Here is a 27,655-nt window from a genome sequence, read left to right as displayed (position 1 = left end):
TAGAGAAACAGTAGAAACTCCTTAATATGGATCAATGTGTGAGTCAAATTCTCGAAACACCTCAGAGAAAGTTCTATTTACATTTCTGTTTGAAAACTATACACGAAAAATACAATAAGCAAAGAATAAAATCACTGTTAACCGATATGAACATAGCTTTCTTACAGTTTTTTTGTTAACTATAATATACATGCATGTTCTCTGACTGATTTAAACAAGAGTCATTTTATCTCTTTCTCATTGAATTCTCACAATCTCCAAAGTATGCAGCTCAGGCAGCCTGCTAGTTGATCAAAGTGAGTAACCTAATTCCTTTGTCCCTCATTCATAAATACCAGCATTTCCCTAGTTTTGTTGAAAGAGTTTCAATTGTTACTCATCACTAGGTCGGGACAGGAAAGTAGGTACTCAATAAGATCAAACTGTTTTTCAATTTAAACCAGTCTAACATGCAAGTAAATTATAATCTTCTTTTTTTTTTTTTTTTTTTTCAATTCATATGCAAAGCTATAAGCATTATCTGAAATATTTGTTGGAGCCTGTTGCAACTAAAAATGTAGCATACTGAAACTTTATGGCCCAGTAGAAGTATCTGGCATCTCATCATCTTCTCCTTCAAGCAACGGTTTCATGGTGGCCTTGCTTTGCACAGATTGATTTTCACTATCTAATTTAAATCTGTCCACACTGTCTAGGAAGACTCCTGTCAAAAGTATACAACCAATTTTCATTAAACCAGCCCAAGCTGTTTGGAAAACACATTCAACACTAAGCAAATTGAGCATGCTTGGACCTAGAAATTTCCACCCTAAGCACACATGAAAATGTAAATAAAAACACCCAAAAAAGTTCTGGGCTTGGCATTAATGAAGTACTTCTCTTGCTGAATGACCAATTTGAATAAAAAATTTACACCCAAATTTATATTTGTGAAAATGAATAAATAAGAAAAACACACAAGAGGTTACATGGCTAGCTTTTTTCAAAATACTTTTCTAACCTTTTAAGGCAAAAGTTGCATTATTTTTTTAGCTCTTAAAATCAAGAAAAGTACTTCCAAAGTCCTAAGAAAAAATTACCCAATTCTTTTGCTTTTCTCAAATGTGGTACAGATGTGTAATGTTGTGTTGAACCAGGGTATAAAATGATGCAACTGGATAACAAAAATCCGCAGATTGATAAAAATGATGCAACTGAATAACACAAATTTGGAAAGAGTAACAGGCATTGCCAGGACTTTCTCACTGAGGTTTGGGGTTCAAACCTTTCAAGATGCATTAAGCAAGACAGTTTGGAAGTATGAAGTAACAAATTAATCTGCTTGTACCAATTCACTGGCTTATAGATCTCACATGATTATGCATTCAGAGGGCCTTTCAAAGCCAATCCCCCATCTGGACCTCACTGGCTTCTATGTCCAACATAAAAGATCATGTGTTTAGACAGTTTTAAAGCCAGTTCCCCTTATATACATCACATTGACCAAGAGTGATTCACTGGTTTTCTTGTTCAGCTGGCAAGCTCATCTGCTATTGATAACTAATGTATCTAACTATGGTTGATATTGGCATATAACATGGTTGATTACTTTGCTCAAAAAGATTATAAAAACATGAAAATAAATAATAATCAAGAAAATTGGAGTTGCACTAGGTTTTATGAAATCAAACAGACAAGTCATGAATGAAACTTTTACTGGAAATTATTTAGAGGCTTGAACATGAAAGAAATGGAAATTTAAGAGATAGGCCCAGAAATATATGTATGCTGCAAGTTAAAAGGTAGGCCCAGAAAAGGGAAGGTTGAATCAAATCCGACCAAAAGTGTTGGGGTAGTTCAGAAAAGACAATCCAACTGCTCTAATGAGGAATACTATGCTTCAAGTTGAAGGCACAGCAAGACAAAGGCCGGACAAAAGAATAAGCAATAAAATTGAGAAAAAAACATGATGGTTTATGAGTTAACTAAATAAATGGATCTTACATGGAGCACAATGACAAGACTAAATAGTTGGGACCCAGATTTTTCCAGCACACAATCCCAACCGTACAAGCTATTTGATTCTGATAGCAGAGCTTTTTAAGTAATATTGGAAACCCTAGTGGAAGACTTTATGATGAATGGCAGAGATAAGCATCCATGATTAGACATAGGAGAATCTTTAAACAAGCTATTTGAATCCAGTAGCAGAGCTTTTTAGGTAAATTTTTGAAAGCTTTGCAATGACTTTACATTGGAAGGTAGAGATAGGTATGATAATTAGAATTAGGTTCTTTAACTGATTTAGTGTATATTTCTCACCTAGAAACCATATTCCAGAGGCAAGAAACAGAACAGATGTTAGAATAAGAGTTGTCTCCCTCCAATTGTTAACATGATCCTGCACAACATTCAGAAAATCAAAATGGTATCATGTAGGGGAAAAAAATCAAAGCCAAAAGAAAAAGAAAAGCTAAAGATGTTAAAGAAGGTAAGCAATTACACTAGGCACTAAATCACCAGCAGGGTGAAAAGAGAAACTGAGCATATCAAGGTTTCTTTCATTAGCATCATCATTTGGGCACCAAAGTATTACACTCATTATCGTTCTACTCAGTTTCCTACCTCAGAAATTGAAGTCTAAAAAGTAAAAAAGGAAGCCACTATGCATGATTTTGTAAAACTGCAGAATTGATATAAATAGGACATATTCTAGTGCTGCAAGTAAAAGATTAGTGGGGTTTCCCAATACCATTTCCACAATCCACTTATCCCAAACACAAAGGAAGCCTAAAGATTAATGTTAATTCAAATTTTTTCAGAGAAATCTAACATAACAACTAATATATATCAATTCAATCTTTTATACCACAAAGCTTTTGGGAAAAACCTGCAATATCATGTATACATTTACAGTGCATTATGAGTTTAATAATATGAGATAGTCAATATATAAAACCTTCAGTTTTCTAATGAGAACTCCACATAATTTCAGGATAACAAAGAGCTACCACGTATATGTTGTTGGAATCTTAGATCTATGCACAACGGAAGCAACACCAATTTTCAAAATTGATTCTTTTGGGTTAAAATACTAAACTTTAGGTTTGGAATAAATTCAAAGTGTTGAAGATGACCTCAAAGACCTAGAGATCTTCCGCCCGATGGCTCCTCCTTGAATCCACATATTGAGATGGTGGAGATCTCACAGAGGGTGGAGGGTAGGATTCTCTCTCTTTAAGTGGACATGAAGCAATACTCAAACCCTAACCCCAAGAGGGGTGTTTATAGGCTTCCCATGGGCTTAAGTGACCTTTGTTTTTTTTTTTTTTTGATAATCGAGGAACCTCCCATGGCCAAGCCCTTAGGACTCTCCATGGGAACCCAACCCTCAGAGTGTTGACCGTCCTGCAACTCCATGGGCTTAAGTGACTTGAGTCCACCTTGGTCTTGGATCACTTAATCTAGTTCAAAAAGGGTTTTAATTCATTAATTACCCATATTGGGTTCCAATTAATCAATTAGCTCAGTCCAAAGAAATTGTTCATAAGCTCTTATGCAACTTTGCGCATTTACTAAATGTCTTTATGCATACAAATAAACTATAAACTCATACAACCTTCATAAACCGTGTTATCAAGAAATATGAGTTCAAGTGGAGACCACCGAGACCCATAGGAAAATATTGGCTCCCTCATAATCTAATTTTGAAGTTGACTTATTATCCCACTATAGAGAATTAATTGTTCTTCAATAGCCTAAGTATATTACAACGCAATACAAGAACCCGAGTCTATGACCTGCTATGCATTATATACGATCTCCCCATAAACTTGCGTCTGTAATCTAATAAGGTAAAAATTATCAGCCTCTCAAGATTACCTCTATCATCCTTGAGTTACAAATCCTTGAATCATGTGATCAATTAACATATCCTAGCTCAGAAGAGTACATGTCAAATTCCACTTAAGGAATTATTAAAACCACAAATCCTCTAATCAGATGTCCTTAGGATCACTCAAGGGGACACACTACCTCAAAGTCCATAAGATATCATGACAACTCTATTGAGAATTTACCAGCTTCCATTAACAGGGACCCAATTCATAGGGAATGTATGATAGCTTTAGGATCATACTTGTAGGTCAAAGCCACTATTGACTTTGATACAAGTTCAATATTCTCAAGGTTGAGAGGCAATACAACATAATTAGTGAAGTTATGACTCTCCGATAGCCTTACGTCATGGCTCACTATGAGTCTTATCCAATGTGTAACTGAACATACTAATGCACTTACCATGGGAACCCCATCCCGATGGCCAAGACAAGTCATCCCTCCAATAGGAGGCGGTACATTATAGTCTCTGTTGGATTACCTAAATCCATGAACCGACTATGAATTACTTATCATCGTGCAAGGAACCCATGACTTGTATCGTCTGTGTAACTCCTAATGCACTAAGTCATGTACAAAGCAAATAATATGAATCTAAATGCTCAAATCAATATCAATGCATACAACGGATAGATAAAGTGAAAGCTCAAGTCTAATTTTATTACATCATGTCTTGCTTTTAAGGGCTTTATCTCAACATATGTTGCCCAAATTTTTATTTTGGTGTAGGCTATCATTTTCTTTGGTAGCACAAATTTTGTGGCATAAAATCCAAATTGATAATTAATCACCTATTACATTAATTCATCTCTATTAGACTAAACCAAAGTTTTAAAAGGCGAAAGTGTAAGGTGAGGCGTTTTTGTGCCCATGAGGCAAGGCATAAACCTTTTAAGACCCACATTTTTTGCAATTAATAAATATTTAAAAAAGTTAAAATATATAAAATAAGATAAAATAAAATAGCATAAATGAAAAACATGATAACAAGTTAGAATTATTAAAAACCATACTAATAGTTAAATACTTTCACAAAAAAACTATAACTAAGTCATAAAATGGCAATAATAATAAAAACAATGGTTGTGAAAATTGTGGGCATGATGCAAAAAAGTGAGAAATAGAGAACTCTAATGAGGTGAGAAAAAGAAAATAAAAAATTGAGAGAAGTGTGGTGAGGTGAGAAAAAAAAAACAAAAATAAATATATATACATATAAAACAAGAAAGAAGTGGGAATTGTGTAAGCGACCAATTAAGTGAGACCAAGAGAGAGAAGTAAGAAAAGAAAGTGAGAGACTGAGAGAGAAGAGAAAGAAAGCCAAAGAAGATGAAGTTTTGCCCATTGAGACGAGGAAGAGGCTCTGCAGCAAAATAACACCACCTAGATGATGTCGCTGGAGTGAGATCGAAGTAAGTGCTTCCGTCTTAGCGAGGTTGTCGCCAAAGAAAGGTCCAATCTTCAAGCCGCTAGAGGTGCAAAGAGCTAGGGTTACGTTTCTTTCTCTATCTCTTAATTACTTTCTTTATTTTGTGAGTTATTATGGTTAGGTTTCTCTCTATTCTTTTTTTTTTTTTTTTTTTTTTGGGATAGGCGACCTCAGCAACCAAGAGGCTCACACTTCAAACTATGAGGCATAAAAGGCATATGCAAAGCATGCCTCAGGCCAAAAGGGGAACACCTTTTGTGTCTTGCGTTTTTTTTTTTCAATGTCTTGTGGCATTTTCATGTCCCCTCACCTCAAAGCAGGCCTCAATAATGCCTTTCGAAACACTGTACTAAACATGCCTATAAAAAAATAATCTACATCCAACTAAACAGAACACAACTATGATAACTTCAATTTTTTCTTTCCTGCTATTGTTCCAAACAATTATACCTATGGAACATGGAAATCTAAGTTTTTCATAGACTCTCATCATAATACAATTACCACGGTTGTATATACATGTGTGCATGTGAAAGTCAAATGTAACGGGCATGTACGCACATTTTGTTATAAGTAAATAAATAAAACAGACAAACAAGCAAACAAAAATAAGAAGTCATAGGCAAGCTTTTGGTGCAGGATTACCAGTAGCTTAGCACATAGTAGTAAAAAAAAACTAGAGTTTCTCTGCACGTGCTTGCATGCAGTGTGTGTGTGTGCGTGTATGATAATGCTCTCACATTGACAGGCATAAATCAAACAGTTATAATGCCTTGTTTTCTCCCCACCTCACTGTTTCTTACTGTAGTTACTAAATGAAATTTAATAGGTGCTTAAATTTATTTTTGTATTCAGTTTACAAAATCACTGGTGTTATCATAACAAAACTTCAGAAACAAGAAACTGCTGCTGTTGTGAGAAAAAGAACATTGGCTATGAAATCACATCAGCACCACTTTACAAGTGATAAAATATTAGTTAAAAAATGAGCAGCTATGAAGCAAAAAAAAAAATCTGAAGGCACACCTGAAGGATCCCAACAAGTGGTGAAGAAGGCACATCACCAAAGATGTGTATTGCAACAGTTGACATTGCCATAGATAATGGTCTCAGACTTGGTCTAACACAATGTAGACAAACATAATTAACTGGAGCCTGCAAAGCAAAGTTGTATTGTTAGTGATGGGTAAGATTTGAAATTAGATGCTCCCATAACATTACTAAAACAGAAAAGTAACCAGCCAATTTTTTAGTAGTACTATAAAATTTTTCAGCTGGTCAACATTGAGGTGCATGGTTTGGCATAATTGATACATCACCTGGCTATTTATACTCCAATAAATAAAAATAAAAAACCAAAAAAAATTCAAAGAATATCTCTCAAAGTTAAATTAAAATGCTGGGTCACACTCTGTTTAGAGCACTATATCTTCCTAATGCCTTAAGAATCCTTGCAAATAATGGCAAAACAAAAAAAATTTAGCAGTTAGCAGTATATCATCATCATGACTTGTAAATCTAGATATAGATAAGCAATTAAGAAAAATGTGAGATAATAGTGATAGGATGGACCTCAGGAAAATAACTAAATAATATCCACCAAATTATGAGCTGCTCAAGGAATTATCACCAAGTTCTATAGACATAATGGTCCATATTGACTACAATAGTACAGTGTCAGCTGATACAGACAGCCAAGACTATATGCTAGATCACCTCTTTGGTAAGAGGACAAAGCCAACAATCTTAACACAAGAATGCTGATATGATGCATATAAACCAATATCTCAAACCATGAGTTCTTCAAAAAAAAAAAAAAAAAAAAAAACGTAGGCTGGAAGATACCATGAAGATAGCTCACATTTGGGTCATGATACCAATATGTTAAATGCTCAAGATTGTAGCCCTTAACACAATCAAGGTAGTAAACAGATTAGAATGCTTAGCAGAAAGAAAAAGAAAATGTGATACACATAGGGAATATAAGGACTGCTTAGGAAATAACCAAGAAAAGAGGCTGAGAGAAGTAAACCAACTGGGTTGAGAAAGGGCAATATTAATGTCTACCAAATCCATTCTAACGCATTTTGGGACATGGGAGTTGAGGCAAAGTGCCTTACAGGTGCCAACAACAGAAAATTAATCATATATACGCTTGCATCAAGTATCAAGCAAGAGAAGAACACTAACAGAAACATATTTCATCATTACTTCAAGTAATTTCAGATTTCATTAACTAGAATAATATCATTCATCATTACAATTAATTTACAAGCAGATGTGGAGGTTATGGCTTACACAAATAGTAATGCTCCATGAGTCAATAATCCTACAATCTACTGAAGTAATATTCCAAAAAGCTGCCTAAAAATGTAATTTTCTCTTTTGATATGGGCATAGAAATATGATCTGTAATAAGCATCATTGACAATTCCCCACACATTTTGATGCATAAAGAGAGACGAAATGCAACTCTTCTGAACTGAAAAGGGAAATATCATGTTTACTACTTCCTTTAATATTTAATAAATAAATAAAATAACTGGTAAGCATGCAAAAACTGTGAGGGCAATCTAAAAAAACTAAATTTCTAACCAAACTAACTAAATTATATATTACCTGTGTGGCAAATACAAGTAGCTCACCCACTGAGAAAAGTGCTATGAACCCATACAAGCCCTTTAAGCAGAAGGAGATAAAGCAAAATATTGCACCCAAAAAGGTCGCTCCAGAAAGAAGCTGTAATGGAAGGCAAGAAAAAAATTCAATATCATAAACCAGTAACAAGCAAGTTAGCATCCTATGAAGTCAAAATTCTGAAGTTGGGTGACTAAACAGAAGACATACACAGAACAGATTCAATGACTTAACAATCGAAAGCTATTGGCAATCTGTGTTAACATGCATAGAAGAATTACAGATCTTTGGGATATGCAAGGTTATCAAATACAGTAAAAACTTCAGTCTTTTCAGAAGTAAATTAATTCTTTCAAGTGAATAGATGAATAAGAAATCTTTGTAACCGCATAAATTTAAGGAGCTTCAGAGAAAGACAAGATTGCCTGGAAAACATCAGGAAATAATAAATGAATATTAATTCATACAAATGACCCATTACAAGACAAAAAAAACCATTTAAACAGGAAATATCTGAAAACAAGACATTAAAGTTTACAAGCATAGAAGGCTAAAAGCCAAGCCACTTACTTGCCAGGTATCTAAATTATTTTAATTCTGGACAAATCAATAATTTCCACATGCCTATTAACACTTGAAAGAAGGCATAAGAAGCAAGTGAAACATTTCAATGTGTCATAGTTAAAGTTCATGAATATGCAAATTTTCTACAAACAGTATTATCATTTGTCACACAGGAGCCATTTTTTTTTATAGGGAAGTTGTGATTTTGTAAAGAGAATTAGGTAATCCCATGATCAAAGGGATTTGTTCTTGTTGAGTTAGGAAAGTTCCTAATTAAGATGCTAGGATTTTTTGTATGTAATTAGAGTGTATGAATTGCCCCGTCTCAATTGTTACATAGATTTAAATATGTGAGTCTCTGTACAGAAAAGAGAATTAAGGAAAAGAATTTTCTACCTTTTATTCTTCAATCTCTCTTCTACAAAAAGTTTGATAAAGAATTTTTTTTATAGGTAAAAGTTTGATATATCATTGCAAAGCATATTTACAATAATTCCTTATTAAATTTACTTGACAGAAAAAAAAATCAGGGGACAACTTTGTTCTATGAAATATATTTTAAAAGATTTTACCCCATTTTTCTCCTATCAATAAAAATTAAGATTCGTGCACCTTTTCTTGTCTATGATTTCAAAGTTGAAATTGTGTTTACATGGTGATCCACTGACAAACAAAAAGAACCATTTAAGACCTACCATGTTAATGTGATAGTGCAAATACTCTATAGATATGAAGCATAGCTAGAAGCCCATGGTGAGTAGCTCATCTGTTAAAGAAACCTAAGAATTGTCCTGCATATTGGCATTCCCTCATGTGGATGCTGAGATCAGCTAACTTGTATCTTGATGTTTCAGATGATACAGAGTCTGGACATTGGAATTATTCATAGGAAACTCTATACCTACCTAACTCCCTCTTCCGACATCCTAACCACTCCCATGTCAAGACAGGATTTATCTTAAATCACTAGGCTTGCAACAACAGTCACCTAGTTTTGAAATTGGAGGGGAAAAAATAGTGTAATGATTTATAAACAACAAAATTGTGTTCGGCTCTTTTAATAAGAAATCACAATCTTACAAAAACTCATATTTGCCAATGTACACATCCAACTAAAATCAAGTAACTAAGAGGGCACATAATCAAGTTGTAAGGTGTAAAGTAAACAAATAAAAGTAAATTAGAACAAAATAAACAAACAATGAAATATATTCTCTTGACACAACAGAATTCACCTTGAAAGCATTAGAGATTGTAGCATCCATGCAGTCAAGAATGTAGCCTCCAGCTAGGGTTCCCAAAATTCCACAGACAATTGTAATTCCTCCAAACATCATATCAGCATTATTCTGTCAAAAGCCTTAATTTAACCAGAATGCACCATCATAACAGGAAGAAAAGTTGCATTTGCTTCAAGCAAGTGATAAGGACTTGCATCCAAGAAAAAGGAAAAAGTTAACAGGGAAAGAAGTTGAAGTAGAATTAACATTTGAAGGTTTATAAATAACATTACCATATGATAAATATTATAACCAGCCTTTGGCCCCCAGTATGAATAAGCTCCTATTACAAAGTTGTATGATACATATCCTGCCAAACAATAAACAATAGTAGAATTACTATAAAAACCAAACAATTTACTATATGATTAGTAACCTAAGAAAACACCATACCATTTGAAATTTCTATAGTGAAAATATATAAGCCAGTATGAGTTACTACAACTACCACTTTTGAATATCTCACCATGAAAAGTATAAAGGAAAATAATACACAGCTATATGACCATATGATTTTGGCATTGATACTTTCTATAGCTTACTATCTGACAAAAAAATGCAATTCCGTATAGATAAAGACAGTAGAAAATACCTAGAACATTTACAACGTAAACTTTATCGAGCAAAAGCATTTTCATATCTATCAGAAATCTGGGGAATTGATTACACATTTTGAATGCACCCCTTGATCTGCCACAGAAAAAAAGAAAAGAAAAGAAGAGAACAAAATCAGTTCTTTATCCTACTTAGCACTTCAGGTGGTATGTCCATAATAACTTGAATGAAAGATTTATAATGATCAATTGAAGAAATTATATGCATGAAGAGAAAATATAAGGTTAAAGGCCATACGGGAATACAGGATACAAGAATCAATATTACTTAGAATGCATTTGGTTTATGGGCATCTTAACCAAGAAATGAGTACATTACACGATATCCAACTGTAAGATTACCCATGCTTGAGTGTGAATAATTTAGAAAGTTCAAATTTGGGAAAATCTCACACCCATACAAGACTTTCTAAATTTTCTTAAATTCTCATTCCTAGTGAATGAAGATAAAAGAAAGATGGGGCAACTTACTGTGTTTCTTTATTTATAACTACATCCAATTTTCATAAATTGAGAGGTTGTCAGGTAAGTTCACATTAATTCCCAAGTAATTCCTAGGCTGACCAAATCCTATTATGGAAATATATATATATATTTGATAGGCAATAAAAGATGTATAAATATAGCAAAAAAAGAGTACACAAGACATCTACAACTAGCATAAAAAGGCAAAGTCAACAAGAGATAACACAAAAAACAACTCTCCCTCCTCTCAATAAGATCCTAACCAATCGACAAACTTAATCAAAGGCAATGAGCCTTCCTTTATGTACATCCTCACCTAAGCTAAGAGGTTATTTAGGAATAAATGTTTCAATTTTTTATCTGACATCTCCTTGTTTTCAAAGGCTCAACAGTTTTTTTCCTTCCCCGAAGTCCAAAATATGCATAGGAAGCACCCAAACTACTCTAAATACAGAGAACAACGATTGTTATAGGACCCTTGACTTGACACAATGAAGAAGCGCGTGATCAATTGATTCCACATTGACTTTACAAAGAAAACAATTATTTGTTAACAACTACCATCTTCTTTGAAGTAGATCTATTGTCAGAACTTTTCCCCAATTGGCTTCCTAAGCCAACAAAACTTGTTTCTGGTAGCACCAATGAATTCCAAATAATGCCTGAAGGGGACGGAATTGACCTCCCCGACTCCAAGAAAGAGATGAGGGATTTGACAAAAAAAGCACTATTCTTCAATTCCTTCCAAACTATTCTATCAAAGACATCCCTCCTCATCGACTTATCTTGCAATCTTGAGAAAAAAGACTCAACAATACCCAATTCCCAACCATTAAAGTGTCTAGAGAAGCACAAATTCTAGTGACCTCCCTTACTGTTGCATCACCCAAGTGTCTTTGGACATTTAAACAAAGAGGAAAAGGACTTGCACAAAGGCTCCTCCCTATACCATCTATCTTTCCAAAACTTCACCCTCATACCACCACCCACTTTAAAAGCAACCCAACTAACGAGAAAGTCACACCCCTTCCTAATAGCTTTCCACACCTACGTCATACCCGTCTCACATCACACGAACACCAATCCCCTTCTTCATTCCCATGCTTCCCCTCTATATCTTGTTTCCAAAAAGCATCCCTCTCAAAAACAAACCCCTAGATCCACTTGCCAAGAGGGGCCCAATTAAGGGATGACAAACTTCTAATGCCCCAACCCCCCACCCCCCCTTTCCTATCCATGCAATAGTAGCCCATTTAAATGGGGCTTACTCTCCAAAGCTGCTCCTCCCCAAAGAAAGTCTCTTTAAATCTTCTCTAGTCTCAATCTTACCTTTCTAGGGATAGCAAATAGGAACATATAATAGATAGGCATATTGGATAAAGTGCTTAAATCAATGTGAGTCTTCCCATTTTAGAAATATACTGCCTCTTTCACATAGACAGCCTTCTACGATACCTCTCCTCTACCCCATCCCAAACCAAACTACATTTGAAAGAAGCACCCAAAGGCAAACCTAAGTAGGTAGATGGAAATAAAATTTGACAAGAATTTTGTATTCTTAGCTTCTTAGTAAAATATTAGAAGGAAGATCTCATACCCATTAAATTCTGGAAATTTAGTTCCAAAAAAACTGATCTCTACATCCAAGTTTAAATGCCAACAAACCAAATGCAGACTTGATCTGTGTCTAAATATGCCAGAGAAGCAAGCATCAGTACTCTAGTAAAATGATTGCCACTAAACAGAATGCATACTATCTAACATCAATAATATGAACTGGCTCCAAGATATCCACATCCATAAATGACCCTTTCCCCAGCCTTCCTGATCTGTCATGATAATGATATTGAAACTTCAATATCAATCAAAAGATGTACAGAAATTGAACAAGGCATGCCCTTTATCCCAAACCACCATTCTCGTCCCCATTTTTTGAACCTAGGATGCACTCTACTCTGTCGGATCTACAGGTTAGTGAATACAGATGCTGCTTCTCATAATCCAAAGTGGCTCAAGTACAAATGACATGAATGCGAGAATTTAAGGGCAGAAAGCATAAGAAAAGCATGGATTGGAGAACCACTCACTTCGAAGCTTTATTTGATGCATTATTACTTATAAGTTCATTTCTGATCAACACACCACCATTAACATTTGAAAGCCCTGGACCTGCAATTAGGATAAAATTGTAAATTAAAAGGAAAAAAAAAAAAAAAGAAACAAAAGAATCACTGATGCACATATCCTTGTCAGTTTGATATCCAATAATATTCAGAAATTAAGATTTAAATATTCAAGTGAAGAGAAAAAATTTGTGTTTATGGCCCTGAATAGCCAATTGCCAAAAAGGGTTTGGTGCATCCAAACCCACATAGCTAAGGTGAGTTTTATTAATATGATAACTACAACAGTGCACAAATAACCTAAACATAGTTATTTCAATTTTTTTTCCAAAAAAAAAAAAAAAAAAAAAGGACGATGGTTTCACTGGCAAGTAAACCTTCAATGAGAACAAGCTATTAAGGAAATGAATTTTCTGCAGTAGAATTAATTGCTTCATGATGGATGAATATGCTACTCATGTACACAAGGAACATTATTTGAACCAAACAAAATTCAGAGATACAACTTTAACTAGACCTGGAATCAAAATTACGTGATGGTCAAGACTGAACCCTAGGAATAACTTGAGGAGACCAACTCTAATACACCTTGATTCATTCAAGAGCAGAGAACTTTCAGACATTTAATGAAATTAGGAAGTTGTTTACACCATTTTGTACAGGGTTAAAAGTAGCACATCCATCAGTGTAGTTGTTTTCTATAGCCATTTGAGTATACGGTGAATAAACTCCCAAAAAAAAAGGAGAGAAAAGAAAATCAATTGAGTAGCTATTGATTCACACTTTACGATGGAAATCTATTGCCAACAGCTTCTCCAATGGAACAAGCAGAACCTAAACGAAAAGAGATAACAAGTGAGACACATTTTCTATTTTGAAAAACATAGCTGTAACTCTGATCAAACTAAATAAAATATATTTTACAAAAATATATTAAGATCAATTGTGCTACATAAGCAATACAGAAAAAAATGTTGAAACCAAGAGATATGCATTCATTTGAAACAAGATGCAACTTGAGGATTTGAAATTGATGAATAGAAAGATTAGAAAGGACAAAAGTAGAAATGAATAAGGTTGACTAGAAACATGCCCTTTAACATGCTAGAATGAAATGGCAAGATTTTAAACCAAAAAGCTGTAGAAAGGCACCGTGAAAAATTGATGGTGGTTGCCCAACACTGTCTATAAAATTCAAAGAGTGCCCATTCATGCATGTTTGATCTGTTCTAATATTGTGCTTTGTGAAGCTAGAAAACAATGGAATATGGAAAACTCTACTTTCTGATCTGACTTATAACACATTATGGATAGACTACATAGCCAGCAATATAGGTAAACGTCAGAAAATTACTTATAATTTTGACTTTTCAGGAACCTTATTGCAACTCTGAGTTTGATACAAGCTGTTCTAACATCTCATTTTAAAGCCAGTCTTCCTTTAGAAATACGAGCAAAGCCATAGTGTTCTCTTAAATAAACAGTGTTGCATAAAGAAAATTATATTAGAAGAAATAACTACAAAAGAAGAAGAAAAAAAGCCAAGACCATGGCAATGATAACAGATCATGTAGTACCTTCAGTCTCAGGACCAACTGTTGCATTTTTTGATTCAGCCGGAGCAAAACCTGTGATCACAAATCATTGAAGGATGGAAAGTAAAATGATTATGGGACCACAGGAATTGAACTTCTAGTTCTAGCAACGTGGAACATGTATAATAAACCAACCTTTCAACTGCAAAGGTTTCATAACAAAACCCAGAACAGCAAATGGAAGCATCAAAATTGCTTCACCCCAGAATGCATATCGCCAGTTAAAATGCTCTCCAACCTAAAAGGGTTGCACAAGAAATACATTTTCACAGAAAACACATAGCATTTAGAGGATTTCACCAATTCAACCAAGAATGAAAGCCAACATGTTTGCGACACCTAGAAATCAATTTAGATGAAGGGAACAGCAATTGGACTTCAATTTTTCACAGAACAACTTTTTTTTTAAGTCTCAAAATAAAAATAAAAATGAAAAATAAAAAAAGTTAAATCTGTCAGTTTAACTATCGAAAAAGAATGTCTCAACTGTTGCTAAGAAAAAGATTTGATAAAACTACCTGTCTTCTCCCTCTCTGAAAAATCTCTCCAAAATTGTTTTTCCCCTCATCTCTTGAAAAACATTGTTGTCATTTGATGAATTTCCTTTCAAATATACTACTCATAATTTTCTATATTATTTCAGATTGAACCAAGTCTTCCACAGGTTAGTCCAACCTTTTTTTTACTTTTTATTAAAGAATATATTCATCAATCTATATGGCATCTAGATTAACAATTATGAAACTTTTTTTTGGTTGATTTTGTTTCTAAAAATGAAACTTAATTTACATTTTAGCTTTAATTGGTTAACTTTCGTTATTTCATTTAAACATTGAAATTGGTTTTGTAAATATTTTCATTAATTTAATTGAACATAAATATAATATTATACATACCATGTCCATTTCAATGGCTGATTAAATGTACAGTTCAGGATTTATCACAAAAGAGTTTGACAAAAGAAGATAAATAAAATTTCATAATAGAATATTTAAGATATAATAGTTTTTTTTTTTTTTGATAAGTAAACAAGATATGTATTAGAAAAGGCTAAACGCCACAAAGCATACAGGGAGTATACAAGACGGCTAAAGCCTCAAAAAAGAAAAAGGACCAGACAGAAACTACCTCCCCTTAAGTGGAAGCTATCCACTCCAAAAAACCTATGAGGGAGAAAGACTCCTCACCTAGATACACTTTGGCCCAATTCCACAAGTTACAGACAAAAGAATACTTTAATTTCTGAATATTCAACTCACCCCCCCTAAAAGCTAACCTATTCCTCTCCTTCCAAACCGTCCAAAAAATACATAACGGAATGGATTTCCAAATCTTTTTCCTTTTCTTCCCTACAAATGAGCCTCTCCAGGAGATTAAAGTCTCCTTTACAGTTTCTGGGAGGACCCACTTAACATCTATCAACCCAAAAATAATATCCCAAAGGGCTCTAGTCACTATACAATGTAAAAGAATATGATTTACATTCTCTTCTTCACAACCACACAGAAAGCAGCAATTCGGGAGATGCACCCCTCTTAACTGGAGTCTATCCAGAGTAAGCACCTTCCCCCACGTAGCCTCCCAAGCAAAAAAACAGACTTTAGTTGGCACCCTATCCACCCATATCCTCCTTGCGGGAAATACTGTGACATTAGGCTTGTCCAACTGCCTGTAAGCTTCTTTGATTTTGAAAATACCATTTCTTCCCTGCCTCCACACAACTGAATCATCCTCCAAGGAGGGCCTGTAGCCCCTCAAAGTATGAAGCAGCTCTCCAACCATATCCATCTCCCAATCATTGAAGTCCCTCACAAAAACAAGCTTCCAATCCCCTTGGCCCGAATCCTGATCCCACATCTCCTCAATCGTAGCATCCCTATGCACGGCAAGGACAAAGAGTTGATTGAAACTTTGGGACAACGGAATGTCAGTGCACCATCTATCTTTCCAAAATTTGATTTTGGAACCCTTCCCAACTATAAATGCCAAATTTTCCCAACACCAATCAGATTCCTTCATGATCTCCTTCCAGACCCCTACTCCAGCCGCCCCACGGACCTTCTTTGGCCTCCAGCCATAATCCTCTTGCCCATATTTTGTAGTGATCACTTGGTTCCAGAAATTATTCTTTTCACAAGCGAACCTCCAAATCCACTTTCCCAGCAAGGCTCTATTCAGAGTGGCTATTCTCCTTAATCCAAGCCCTCCCTTGTGTTTCTCTGTACAGACCGCATCCCATTTAACTAGATGAACTTTTCCCTCCAAGTTTCCTCCCCCCCATAGGAAATCTCTTTGGGTTTTTTCCACTCTTTTAGCAACAGACTTAGGCATGCGGAAAATAGACAGTTGGTAAATTGGCAAGCTAGCCAAGGTGCTTTTTATGAGAGTGATTCTCCCCCCTTTGGATATGTACTGTCTTTTCCAAAGCGCAAGTCTCCTCCTGATCCTCTCTTCCACCCCATCCCACATAGAAGTAGCCCTATTGGGGACCCCTAAGGGGAGGCCCAAATAATGAGAGGGCAAAGACCCCACCCTGCCACCTAACTCAGCTGCCAACTCAAGAATATCCTCCACGTCTCCAACTGGAATGATCTCACTTTTGGCTAGATTAATCCGAAGACCCGAAGCCGCTTCAAACCAAAAGAGAATCCAGCTTAGGTGAGAAACTTGCTCTTTGCTCGCCTCACAAAACACAATTGTGTCATCAGCAAAAAATAGGTGGGAAATATTCAAAGATGTTCTACTGCCATCCCGTATATTGCACCCTGAAATATAACCCCCCTCCACCGCTCTCCTGATAAGGACGTCCAGAACCTCCATTCCCATAACAAAGAGATAAGGGGAAAGGGGGTCCCCTTGACGAAGCACTCTAGTGCTAGGGAAAAACCCTGCTGGCACTCCATTAACAAGAATGGAGAATTTAGCAGAGGAAACGCAACTCCACATCCATCCCATCCACTTGGGCCCAAAGCCCATTTTTTGGAGGACCTTCATCAAGAATTTCCAATTGATGCTATCGTAAGCTTTTTCAATATCCAATTTGCAAATAAGACCCTTTTCTTTCCTCTTCTGCCACGAATCTATCACCTCATTAGCAATTAAAGACGCATCCAGAATTTGTCTTCCCTTTACAAAGGCATTCTGAGCAATAGACACCACCTTACCAATCACTTTTTTGAGTCTATTAGCTAAAACTTTAGCCAACAGTTTATAGAGCCCCCCCACCAGGCTGATAGGTCTAAAGTCTCCAAGATTCTCCGCCCCGCTTTTCTTAGGAATCAACACCAAAAAGGTATTATTAAGGCTCTTAACAAAGGAACTATGCTCATGAAACTCTCTAAACATCTCCATGATCTCCTCCTTGACAAAGTCCCATGCATCTTGCCAAAAGGCAACAGTAAAGCCATCCGGGCCAGGGGCTTTATCCCCATTCATCTCCATTAATGCCGAGTGAATCTCATTCTCTGCAAATGGGGTTTCCAGACTCTCTGCATCTTGCTGGCTGATACAACCCACCGGAATGCTACCAATATCCGCCTGCCAACCCATATCTTCAGTAAGCAACTGCTGAAACGAGTTCACAACACCTTCTCTCACCTCCTGCTCCTCTACTAGCCACTCCCCATTAATCTTAATTCTGTCCATAGCGTTGTGTCTTCGATGTGCACTAGCCATTCTATGGAAAAACCCCGTATTTTTATCCCCGTCCTTTAACCAAATCTCCCTTGAGTGCTGTCTCCAATGGGCTTCCTCCAACAGGACCCATTTCTTAAAGGAATCTTTAGCTTCCTTTTTTAATTCAGCTTCCTCCATAGACAAAACTCTCTCACTTTCCACCCGATCCCAAAAATCTACTTGATATAAAGCTGAAGCTTTATTAGTTTCCAGCCTCCCAAAAACCTCTTTGTTCCACACTTTCAGCTTCTTTTTAATTTCCTTCATTTTGACGGCCAATCTATAACTAGCGCTGCCCCTTACTTCAATTCCTTGCCACCAGGTTTTAACAATGTCATTAAATCCCTCAACCTTAAGCCACATATTTTCGAATCTAAACGGGGTTAGGCCTCTTCTTATCCCACCCCCCTCTAACACGATTGGAAAGTGATCAGAAGTTGGCCGAGATAACCTGCCCTGCGTGATGCCACTAAACTGATCTAACCAGCTAGGAGAGACTAAAAATCTATCTAGTCTCGCCCACGCCTGATTATTCAGCCCCCCACTCCATGTGAACTCTCCCCCTTGAAGGGGCAAGTCCACCAGCTCTAGGTCATCCACAAACTCTGCAAATCTCCGCATGGCTGAGCTGATTCTTCTTTGGCTGCTCCTTTCGTGTTGGAACAGAGTGATGTTAAAATCCCCACCGAGACACCAGGGATCATCCCAAAGGCCTCTTATTGCCCCAAGTTCTTCCCACATACCCTCCCTTTCCACTTTGGTGAAAGGGCCATACACTCCCGTAAAAGCCCAAGTAGCCCCATTTTCTATGGTCTTGAATCTACAAGACAAGGAAAACTGACCCTCTTCCCAGTCCAGAATCTCCAGGACCCTCTTATCCCAGCATATCAAAATGCCACCCGCAGCCCCTTCCGCATTTAGGGCTCTCCAATCTAAGAATCTCCCCGATCCCAGACTTCTCACTATACCCTCCGACATCTCCTGAATCTTAGTTTCCTGAATGCACATTAGGTCCACCCTCTGGTTCCTTATATAGTTCTTAATGATTTTCCTCTTAGAGCTGTCATTAGCTCCCCTCACATTCCAGGTAATAATCTTCATCTTCATCGGGCAACTATCAACTGGTCCCCCTTACCCTGTGAAGGAACTTTCTGCTTAGTCCCCCCCTCGTAATTGACAGAACATTCCAGCCTCTTCAGCTCCCTTTCAAACTTGGTCTTTTCCAAGAGTTCTTTACTGTGAATCTTTTCCCGCCTCTTTCTGATTTTAATCAAAAAACTCAAAATCTCCTTTTCCAGTCCCTCTGTAGAGAATCCCAAGAACTGGCTAAATTTAGCTAGACTGCCTTCCTCCCATAGATCCTCTTTCTCATTTTCAGTATGGTGAGAACCAAAGCCACCATTGTTCCCCTCCTTGCCCCTAGCCACGTCACTGTTCTTGTTGACCTCTCCCAATTTCCAGGATCCATCTACATTCTCAACGTTCCCCTCATATACTGTTAACCAAGTCGACATATCCCCCCTTGGTTCCTCCTCAATACCCCCTGGGCGATCGAAAGACTCCCCCTCCAGAGCCCGATCAGAATTAGAAAATAGAAGAAGAGGTGTACCCACAGCCCGTTTACCTTTAGGATGGGAAAATGAGGCATACCTTTTAGCTTCCTCTTCCAGCACACGGTCAGTCATTGAAAGACCAACATCCCTTTGTTCCCTTCTAGACTCCTCTAGCACCAAACTCATCAAAGGATCCTCTGAAAAGGTTCCTTTTCTGGGACTAAAACAGCCCAGCAGACCAGCCTTCTCAAGTGGAGCAGTTGGGCCCTCCCTTTCCGGACCTCCCTCCTCATTTAACTGATGGCAGGCCATTTCAGCAGCCCAACTTGGGCCTGCCTCTGAATCCCCAGTCACCTTAGCCTTATTTTTTAACTTACGGCCCAATAGCCCATCTATTTTGTTCGGCCCACCATCCTTCTCCAACCCATAAAGGCCCATATTTGGGCCACATGCGGCCGACCCATCCATTCTGCCATCCGGACATACCCAGTCCTAGGACACCTTGCCATGGGTCTGTATCCCGGGTGCTGGACCCGGCCCATTCTCCTGCACAGCTCTCCCATCATCTGGCAGCTGCAGGTCCTCGTTTCCCTCACCTACCAACTCCTTTCCCACGCGCTTCTCTGCGCGTGAATGCGAGTCACCCCTAACCTCCTTCTTCCTTCTATTTTCCGTCGCAGAGAAGAGCCGTCTCACCACCGGCCTGATCTCCCACCATAAAGCCACAGTATATGCCTCATCCTCTACCTCCATTTCTAGCAAACTCGGTCTGAAATCACCTTTTGTTTTAACCAAAATCCTAGCCCAGTGGATCTCCCTCTTCGACCTTGTGCGTTCATCCATGTCTAAGAAGCCCCCACATTCCTCTCCTATTTTCTTCAGAATCCCCTGGCTCCAAAGCGAAATTGGAAGGCCGAAGATGTTAACCCAGGCTACCTGCTCCATCTCCTCCTCAATCCGACATCCCGTCTTTGGATTCCATCGGTCCAGCCGTAAATGGGCTCCTCCCATCAGTCTGCTCCCCGAAGAGACCACACGGTGTGCCTCACTAATATCTTCAAACTCCAACAAAGCCTTACCTCGTTCCAACTTGGCCAGCCCTAGCTTGCCTTTTAGGCCCTAAGAATTCGCCCAGAGGTTACCCAACCTTTCCAAATCGTCTTCCTCCTTTTCGTTGGATTTCCAGCTCGCGACGAGGCAATGCTCCAGCTTCTGTAAGTTACCAGCGATCTCCTCCCTAGTGACCTTCATCTTGATTGCGTTTAAGCTAACCCGGTCTGTCCTTCTGACTGCTTCTGCGTAAGATTTCACCGGAGTAATTTTTCCGACAGTCCTTACCTCCTGCAACTCTGTTCTTCTACCGACCAACTCTTCCATTTGACGTACCATCTCCACCATAGCCGTCCATCCTCTTTTGTCCCTCCTACCTCTCGGTAAGAAGATGCAAAACCTTTTTCGTTCCAAATCTTCAACCCCCAATCTCAAAAAAACACCCGCTCTGTTGAATCCCCGAGCCAAGGTGTACAGCTTACCTCTTTCTTTCCACTCCTTCTCCCATCGCCCCTCTTTCTCGTCCCGAATACAGTGGATTAAACCCTCCTTAAAGAGCCCTAAGCTGTCCAGCCCTAGCCGAACCCATGTCGAGACCCCTCGTTTCTTCTCCACTACGCGAACCTGGCACTTCCCTTTCCTATCTTCCAGGGCAAGCTCGAAAGTCTTGGATTCCACCGTAAAGCTTCGCTTTCGGCTCGCCTCGCCGATCTCCTCGTTGTCGCCGTCACACGCGCTCTCACGCGCCCTCTCGCCCTCTCTCTCTCTTGCGCTCTCTCGCTCTCTCTCTCCCATCTCTCCTCTAAAGATATAATAGTTGAAAGAAGAATCTTACTTATCAAAAAAAATAATTAAAAATTGAAAGAAGAATCTCAAGCTAGTGACACAAGTGAACTTACAAAACCACCATAAACATAGCCTAGAGCGATCCCAGTTGGTATACACATGTAAAACATTGCAAGCCAGGCTGTTTTCTGCATGACAAAGAATAAAAAATGAATAAAATAAAAGACCAAAGAACAGCAAAGAAGAAATAAAATGCTCTGTTAAAAATTCAAATAAGGCAGTTAGTACTACAAGAGAAGAAATGACCAAGTCAAGCGAAACCAAGCACAAATTAAGCATCTAAATGGGCATCTCATATTACATCCTTTATAGATACTGAGAATTGCCTCAAAGCAGTTCAGAAGCTTATGTTGGAGAAAAGATAAGCATCCCTGCTTGTTTTCTTAGTGCTTCTGTAAGCTTTAAGGTAACATTATACCTAAGTGCATATACACATGCATAGAACAGTCTGCTTTCTTAAATATGGTTGAGAATATAATGATATAACATTAGTTATTTCCGTGTTAATGCCAGTGCACCATAAAAAAGAAAAGTAATAATGCACCAGGAACAAATGCTGTCCATTCCCTCAAACCAAGCAGCATCCTGCACTTATGTCATTTTGGCTGCTCTATGAGCCTAGCAAGTGCTCGTTTTTTTCTGCTCTTTTTTTGGTTTTAGTCATGCACCTATGCTCACTTTTCCACCAAGCATTTATCCTAGGTTTGTAAAGTAATTAAAATAATGATGAAAAAGACTACTTTCTAAGCTTATACTAAAAATATAAATAAAAAACTTGTATCATTACTAAGTCAGGTATAAAGAAGAAACATAAGAATTTCGTATTGCTTATTCCCACCAGATAGATGTCATATGATGGTAAGATATATTTACAAGAGGAGGTATCATCACTTGATTACTATTGGAAGGCCAAACAAAACATGGCTACAACCATAAAGCCATGGGAAGCATTCATATGTGGTTTAGATATTTTATATAATCACCAAAAATAAGTTTCTTATATATAAGATAATATTGCCAAACTTTTATAACATCAGTTCAATTTAAAACTAAAACTTCCCTTTTCCTTCTTGTTTTAATTGACGCCTATGGGTAAGGAAGCTTTTAAGTTAGTTCAGGGGAAAGAGAATTTACATTAACCAAACTAGGGGAACACAACCCTAGTATACAGAATGTATACATTGAGCACCCAACTGTTAACAATTATCTTCTGTTACACATACTAATTTGCTTAGAAAAGTTCATTTTGTTATAGGCTACATTTTTCTTCCTCCTAATTGAACCTGGAACCTCCCACATACCCATCCCAGCCCCTTGCAACTTGAGCCAGGCCTCAAGTAACTCTAGTTGTGCTTAGCCAAGTAGGATTAATTATGCTTACAAAAGTATAATTAGTGCCTAATTTAGCAAACAACAGCACAAGAAAACTATGTCAAGTATTGCCAATAAATGATAAGTACATCAGGTAACACCAATGCTATCACCAAGTTAGTTCAACAGCAATATAGATGCAGGAGATTCTTTCCTTTTTTCTTTTTCTTTTTTCTTTTTTTTCCCCTTTTGTGGGGGGAGCGATTGGATTGGTTTGGGTTGGGAAGAATCCTAATAGCTTGCTTGAGAGAACTTGTTTAGTTTTCCATGGCTCCAATATGCCATACAACTAGATTTCAACAAATCAAGAAGCTGGCCTTTCCATCAAAAGCTGATAACACATCATTAAGCCATCTTCTGCTTTCATATTGATGCAACATGTTAGCACAGCAAGACTGCATTCTTGGAAATTTTGGACACCCTCTTTAAGCAAAGACAGACGTCAAAAATGACCTCCTCCCTTTGAAGGTAAGGATTGTACTCTATTCCTTTTCAAATAGTGAACCTCAAGAGATATGCATGGAAATGGTTTGGTAAAGTCCTTATCCAATTCCTTTGAAAGGACTTTTTTTTTTTAAAAAAAAAAATTGGTAAAGCAAGGGAGTATTATGAAAAAGGAAGCGTCAACAAAGCATCTCAAAGTACACAGGAAGTATACAACGGACGCCTAAGGACACCACCCAAAAAAAGAGCAGCTACAAAAAACAATACCCACTCTCAATAAGAACCCAACCAATCAACAAAATCTAATAAAGACAAAGGACAGGAGCATGTATCCTTCCACCACTTCCCACCGTGATTATTAGTAATTAAAGCGCTTTCCATAAACCATGGTGCAATGTTTTGAAATTATTGTACTGGAGAGCAAATAACTACAATAAACATAGAATCCTGTAAAGTCAAAGAGGGAAATTAAAAAATAAATAAAGAAAACCACACAATCAAACAAACCTGAGTGACAGGAGCATTGTCATCTATAAATGGAGCTGCAAGACTTACGAATGAAGCCTCACCAACACCAACCAACCTGAAAGGACATCACCCATACTATGGCTCACAGTCTAGTTTAAGAAAGAAAGCGATGATTGAAAAATTCAACTTATAAAAATATAATAATAATAAATAAATAATAAATAAAAAAAGCGCTGGCATTTTTACACTTACATGCGAAATATTGCAATAGACCAAAAATCAAATGAAGAGCCACAACCGGCTGTAGCAAATGTCCAAAAAGATAGTCCAACTCCAATAAGTCTGAAAGGATTGTGGCTGCAAGAAGCATGATGTATGAGAACACAAAACCAAAACAGCAATGCCACATAAAAATGAAAAAGAAAAAAGAAAAAAAAAACTACACAATGCACAGAGACCCTAAAAAAATTGAATTTGGCTTTTATTTCCAATTCTTTGAAATTGTAAGCTATTGGCATAGTAGTAATCAAACCTTGAGAAGGAGAACAGTTTACGATCCAGTTTCATGATTGTGTATTACTTAAAGATATACTCCTCCCATAGAGCATCCTGTGCCTCAGGTTTACATAGGACACACCAAACCAACATTTACTTTCACAATTCATAGAAGCCACTTATTTCCACATACAAAAGTTTTATACTGGCTCTGTTCTTGTGGAAGGACATGTAAGAAAATCATTATTAATTAAAAGCTGACATTACTTTGGAACCTCACCATCTGTTTTGTGTTTGAAACCCTTATAATACTCCAACCATACAACAATTTTTTATATACAGGCAAACAAAAATATTATTACCAAAAAAGGGTCAACTGAAGTACACAGTTAGCATATGAAGGATGCCAAAATGGCAAAGAAAAAGGGGGAAAGGACAAAAAGGGAAAGAAAAAATCTCTCCCTTTAACTTGAATTGAGCCCAGGCAAATCAGCAATCAATCAGCTGTAACAAAAACACTGAATCTTCATCTATTAACTTTCTAACTCACAGCTAAAGAGTAGTCAGATGTTATTTTTAGGACCTGATCAGACAAGTCCACATTTTCAAATGATTTGTGATCTCTCTCTTTCCAATTGGTTTAGAATAAGCACAATGAGACAGCTCTCCAGGCCTTCCCCTACTCTTCTCCACTAACTTCCCATGCCAACTTCAAAGGGTCTCTCTTATTGAAAATGGAAACACCCACTTCACTCCAACTAGAGAGTACCAATTGCCACAAGATCCTTGTTTTGGCGCAATGGAGAAGGATGCAATCAGAATCATCAGATGATTCTACTTTACCCTTGCATAGAGATTACCATGTGTATTTATTTTTAATCATTCATCTATTTTTAATTAAACTATATCTCTTTATAATTGTCTTCAGCAAATTTTATTTTGTTCATGCCTTTTACTATCAAAAACTTTGAAACATAAGGAGGAGAGTATCCAATGACATAATAGAAGGCATTCACCTCTTTGCCAAGGATGCAAATATTGGAGAAGCTACAAGAAGTCCAACCATGAATGCAGATGATAAAACACCATCCTGGAAGTTGCTCAAATTAAAATCCCCCCTGCAAGCAACAATAATATCATAAGGACAATGAAAACCAAGAAATTAAAAAGAAAAATGCTATATAAATGTTTTCTGCTTAAATGTATACAGCCAAATTTTAGAAAATGGCAATTGTTTTATATCAGCTGATAAAAGCATTCTTGGTCTTTCAACTTCCATAGAATGCGCAGGCATTGGATAAAAATAAAATATATGTGTGAATCTTGGCTTCCTTAGGATGGGGAAGGCATGGACAAATTGTCAAGCTCATGCTATGTTCCCATCTTGTCCCTGGTGGTAGTTTAAATATACACATGCTCAGCAGGACCTAAGAATACAGAGTTTTGACCTAAACAATATAGAACTGTCTTGGGTGACTGATTCCATATTGTAGCCTTGGGAAGTATGTGTATATAATTGACAAAAGATCCTCAAGTATTTAGAATCTTAGAGCACAAAATTCACTAGTGCATAAGAATGGATGTTGTACACATAGAGATGCCTTTGCTCCATATGTCAATTATGAGATAACAAAAAAAAAAAAAAAAACATGATTTTATATCAGACTCTCATTCTATCAGCATTGGGTAAAGTATCGCTGCTACCATCAGGATGCACCACATACTGGGCATGACAACACAGCATAATCATAGAAGCCAAAATATTATTCAAGAAACCAAACCAAAACCTTAAGTGAATTTCAATAAATCTTACTGAATTCCGCTGCCTGGGGTACATACCCCACTTTCTGAGCAAGTCTTGAGACTTCCATTTACACCATTGCTTGCTATTGCCCCTCGATCCACATAATTTAACATGTTAATCACACAAAAGATTATGAGTAACCTGCAAAGAGAAAAGCACAAATCTATCATACACCAAATTTAACAACCAAACATTACCAATGCTTTCTGAAAAATGGGATTTGACATTTAGACGGGGATAAAAATTAACAATCCAAATTCTCAAATGATCCAACAAGCACAGTCAACGGCTACTACTTCAATTCTTGCTAACAACCATGAGCAAGGCCTTCTAAAGAGTAGAGAAAGCTTCTTCAACATGAGCCCAGCACACAACCTTTATCTGGCTCAAAAGGGATCATTTTTAACAACTAATCACGCTAAAACCCTAGAAGCTCAGTAGCATATAGAAAAATTCAAGCCACCAATAACACCTCCTCAGAGACTGGTAATTGGTATAATCAGATTGAATTAAAAACAAAATAAAAATCATTCATATCCAAAATCTGCATCCTGGACCAAACCATCAAAATTTCACTCACCCATAATATAAACACTCTGTAAAACCTAATTTGCATAAGCATTGCCCTCCGTGTGGTAGACGATATAAACCTAGGAAACAAACTAAATCCCATCACATAGCTTTTCTCCATGGGAAAACTCCAAACTCCTCCACTCACGCGTGCAACACATAGAATAAGCATAAAACTCATCATTCAATTCTATTACTTTCCTTTCCCCAGAAGAAACGTAGAAACAAACTAACAATTCCGAAACCCTAGAAATTGACCACACCCGCAGACTAGTGTTTCCTATTCTTTGAAAAAAGAAAATAACAAAACCTCAAAAAACGCTATATTGTGAAGAAAAACATAGAGCAGCACCTTTTAGGTGTGAACCAAGAAGGATTGGAAGCATGATCACCGATCGGAGTCTTGGCCATTTCCGAGCCGATGATGTGTAGAGAATTGGATGCCGGCGATGGGTTGGTGAGTTTTGGAGGTCCGTCAACCATAAAAAGCTCAATCTTCCGCCAATGGCTTCATTCAATGGCTGTCTCTCCCCCTTTCTTTTTGTTTTTTGGCTTAACTCATTCTGCTTGGAAACGTTGAAGTACCGTTGAAACCTACGGTTCAAAGACTAATAAATAGTGTAGATAAGCTTAAAGACTCGTTTGCCACGCTGTTAAGCTTCGATTTCACTTATTAAGCCGTTTGGGGTGGGTTTTGTGCTTTTGACATTTTGTCTCTTGCCTCAAAAAGGAATCACAAGAGGAAATGCTTCAGACTTTCAGTAGCTTCTCGCATAAGTCGTATAGATAATATATA

General features: G+C 37.2%; 1 protein-coding gene across 1 annotated transcript; it reads right to left on the bottom strand.

The window, feature by feature from the left end:
• On the bottom strand, window positions 1-27,483 carry LOC100265412 (probable sphingolipid transporter spinster homolog 2). The gene is made up of 16 exons (XM_002273285.5): window positions 27,212-27,483; window positions 26,299-26,430; window positions 25,502-25,603; window positions 24,243-24,347; window positions 24,030-24,105; window positions 21,761-21,835; window positions 14,719-14,821; window positions 14,566-14,616; window positions 12,953-13,034; window positions 10,379-10,476; window positions 10,020-10,096; window positions 9,742-9,855; window positions 7,925-8,044; window positions 6,332-6,460; window positions 2,302-2,380; window positions 1-703 (listed from the first exon to the last, which is right to left on the bottom strand). Exons 1-16 carry the CDS (start codon window positions 27,340-27,342, stop codon window positions 573-575), a joined length of 1,605 nt encoding a protein of 534 aa, XP_002273321.4. The 5' UTR covers window positions 27,343-27,483; the 3' UTR covers window positions 1-572.
• Between the last annotated feature and the right edge of the window lie 172 nt (window positions 27,484-27,655).

The sequence above is a fragment of the Vitis vinifera genome, chromosome 7 (genome assembly GCF_030704535.1).
Source record: "Vitis vinifera cultivar Pinot Noir 40024 chromosome 7, ASM3070453v1".
Classification (NCBI taxonomy): Eukaryota; Viridiplantae; Streptophyta; class Magnoliopsida; order Vitales; family Vitaceae; genus Vitis; species Vitis vinifera.
Note: the sequence above shows the minus strand (reverse complement) of the source record. Positions and strands in the feature narration are given on the sequence as shown.

Bases quoted from the DNA above. Each gene is read 5' to 3' on its own strand.
- LOC100265412 (XM_002273285.5), bottom strand. From the start codon at position 27,342: ATGGTTGACGGACCTCCAAAACTCACCAACCCATCGCCGGCATCCAAT. The intron at 10,097-10,378 runs GTATTTTCTACT...ATTGTTTGGCAG, and splicing joins TTACGTTGTAAATGTTCTAG to GATATGTATCATACAACTTT. The intron at 8,045-9,741 runs GTGAATTCTGTT...CTTCCATTACAG, and splicing joins CAATCTCTAATGCTTTCAAG to CTTCTTTCTGGAGCGACCTT.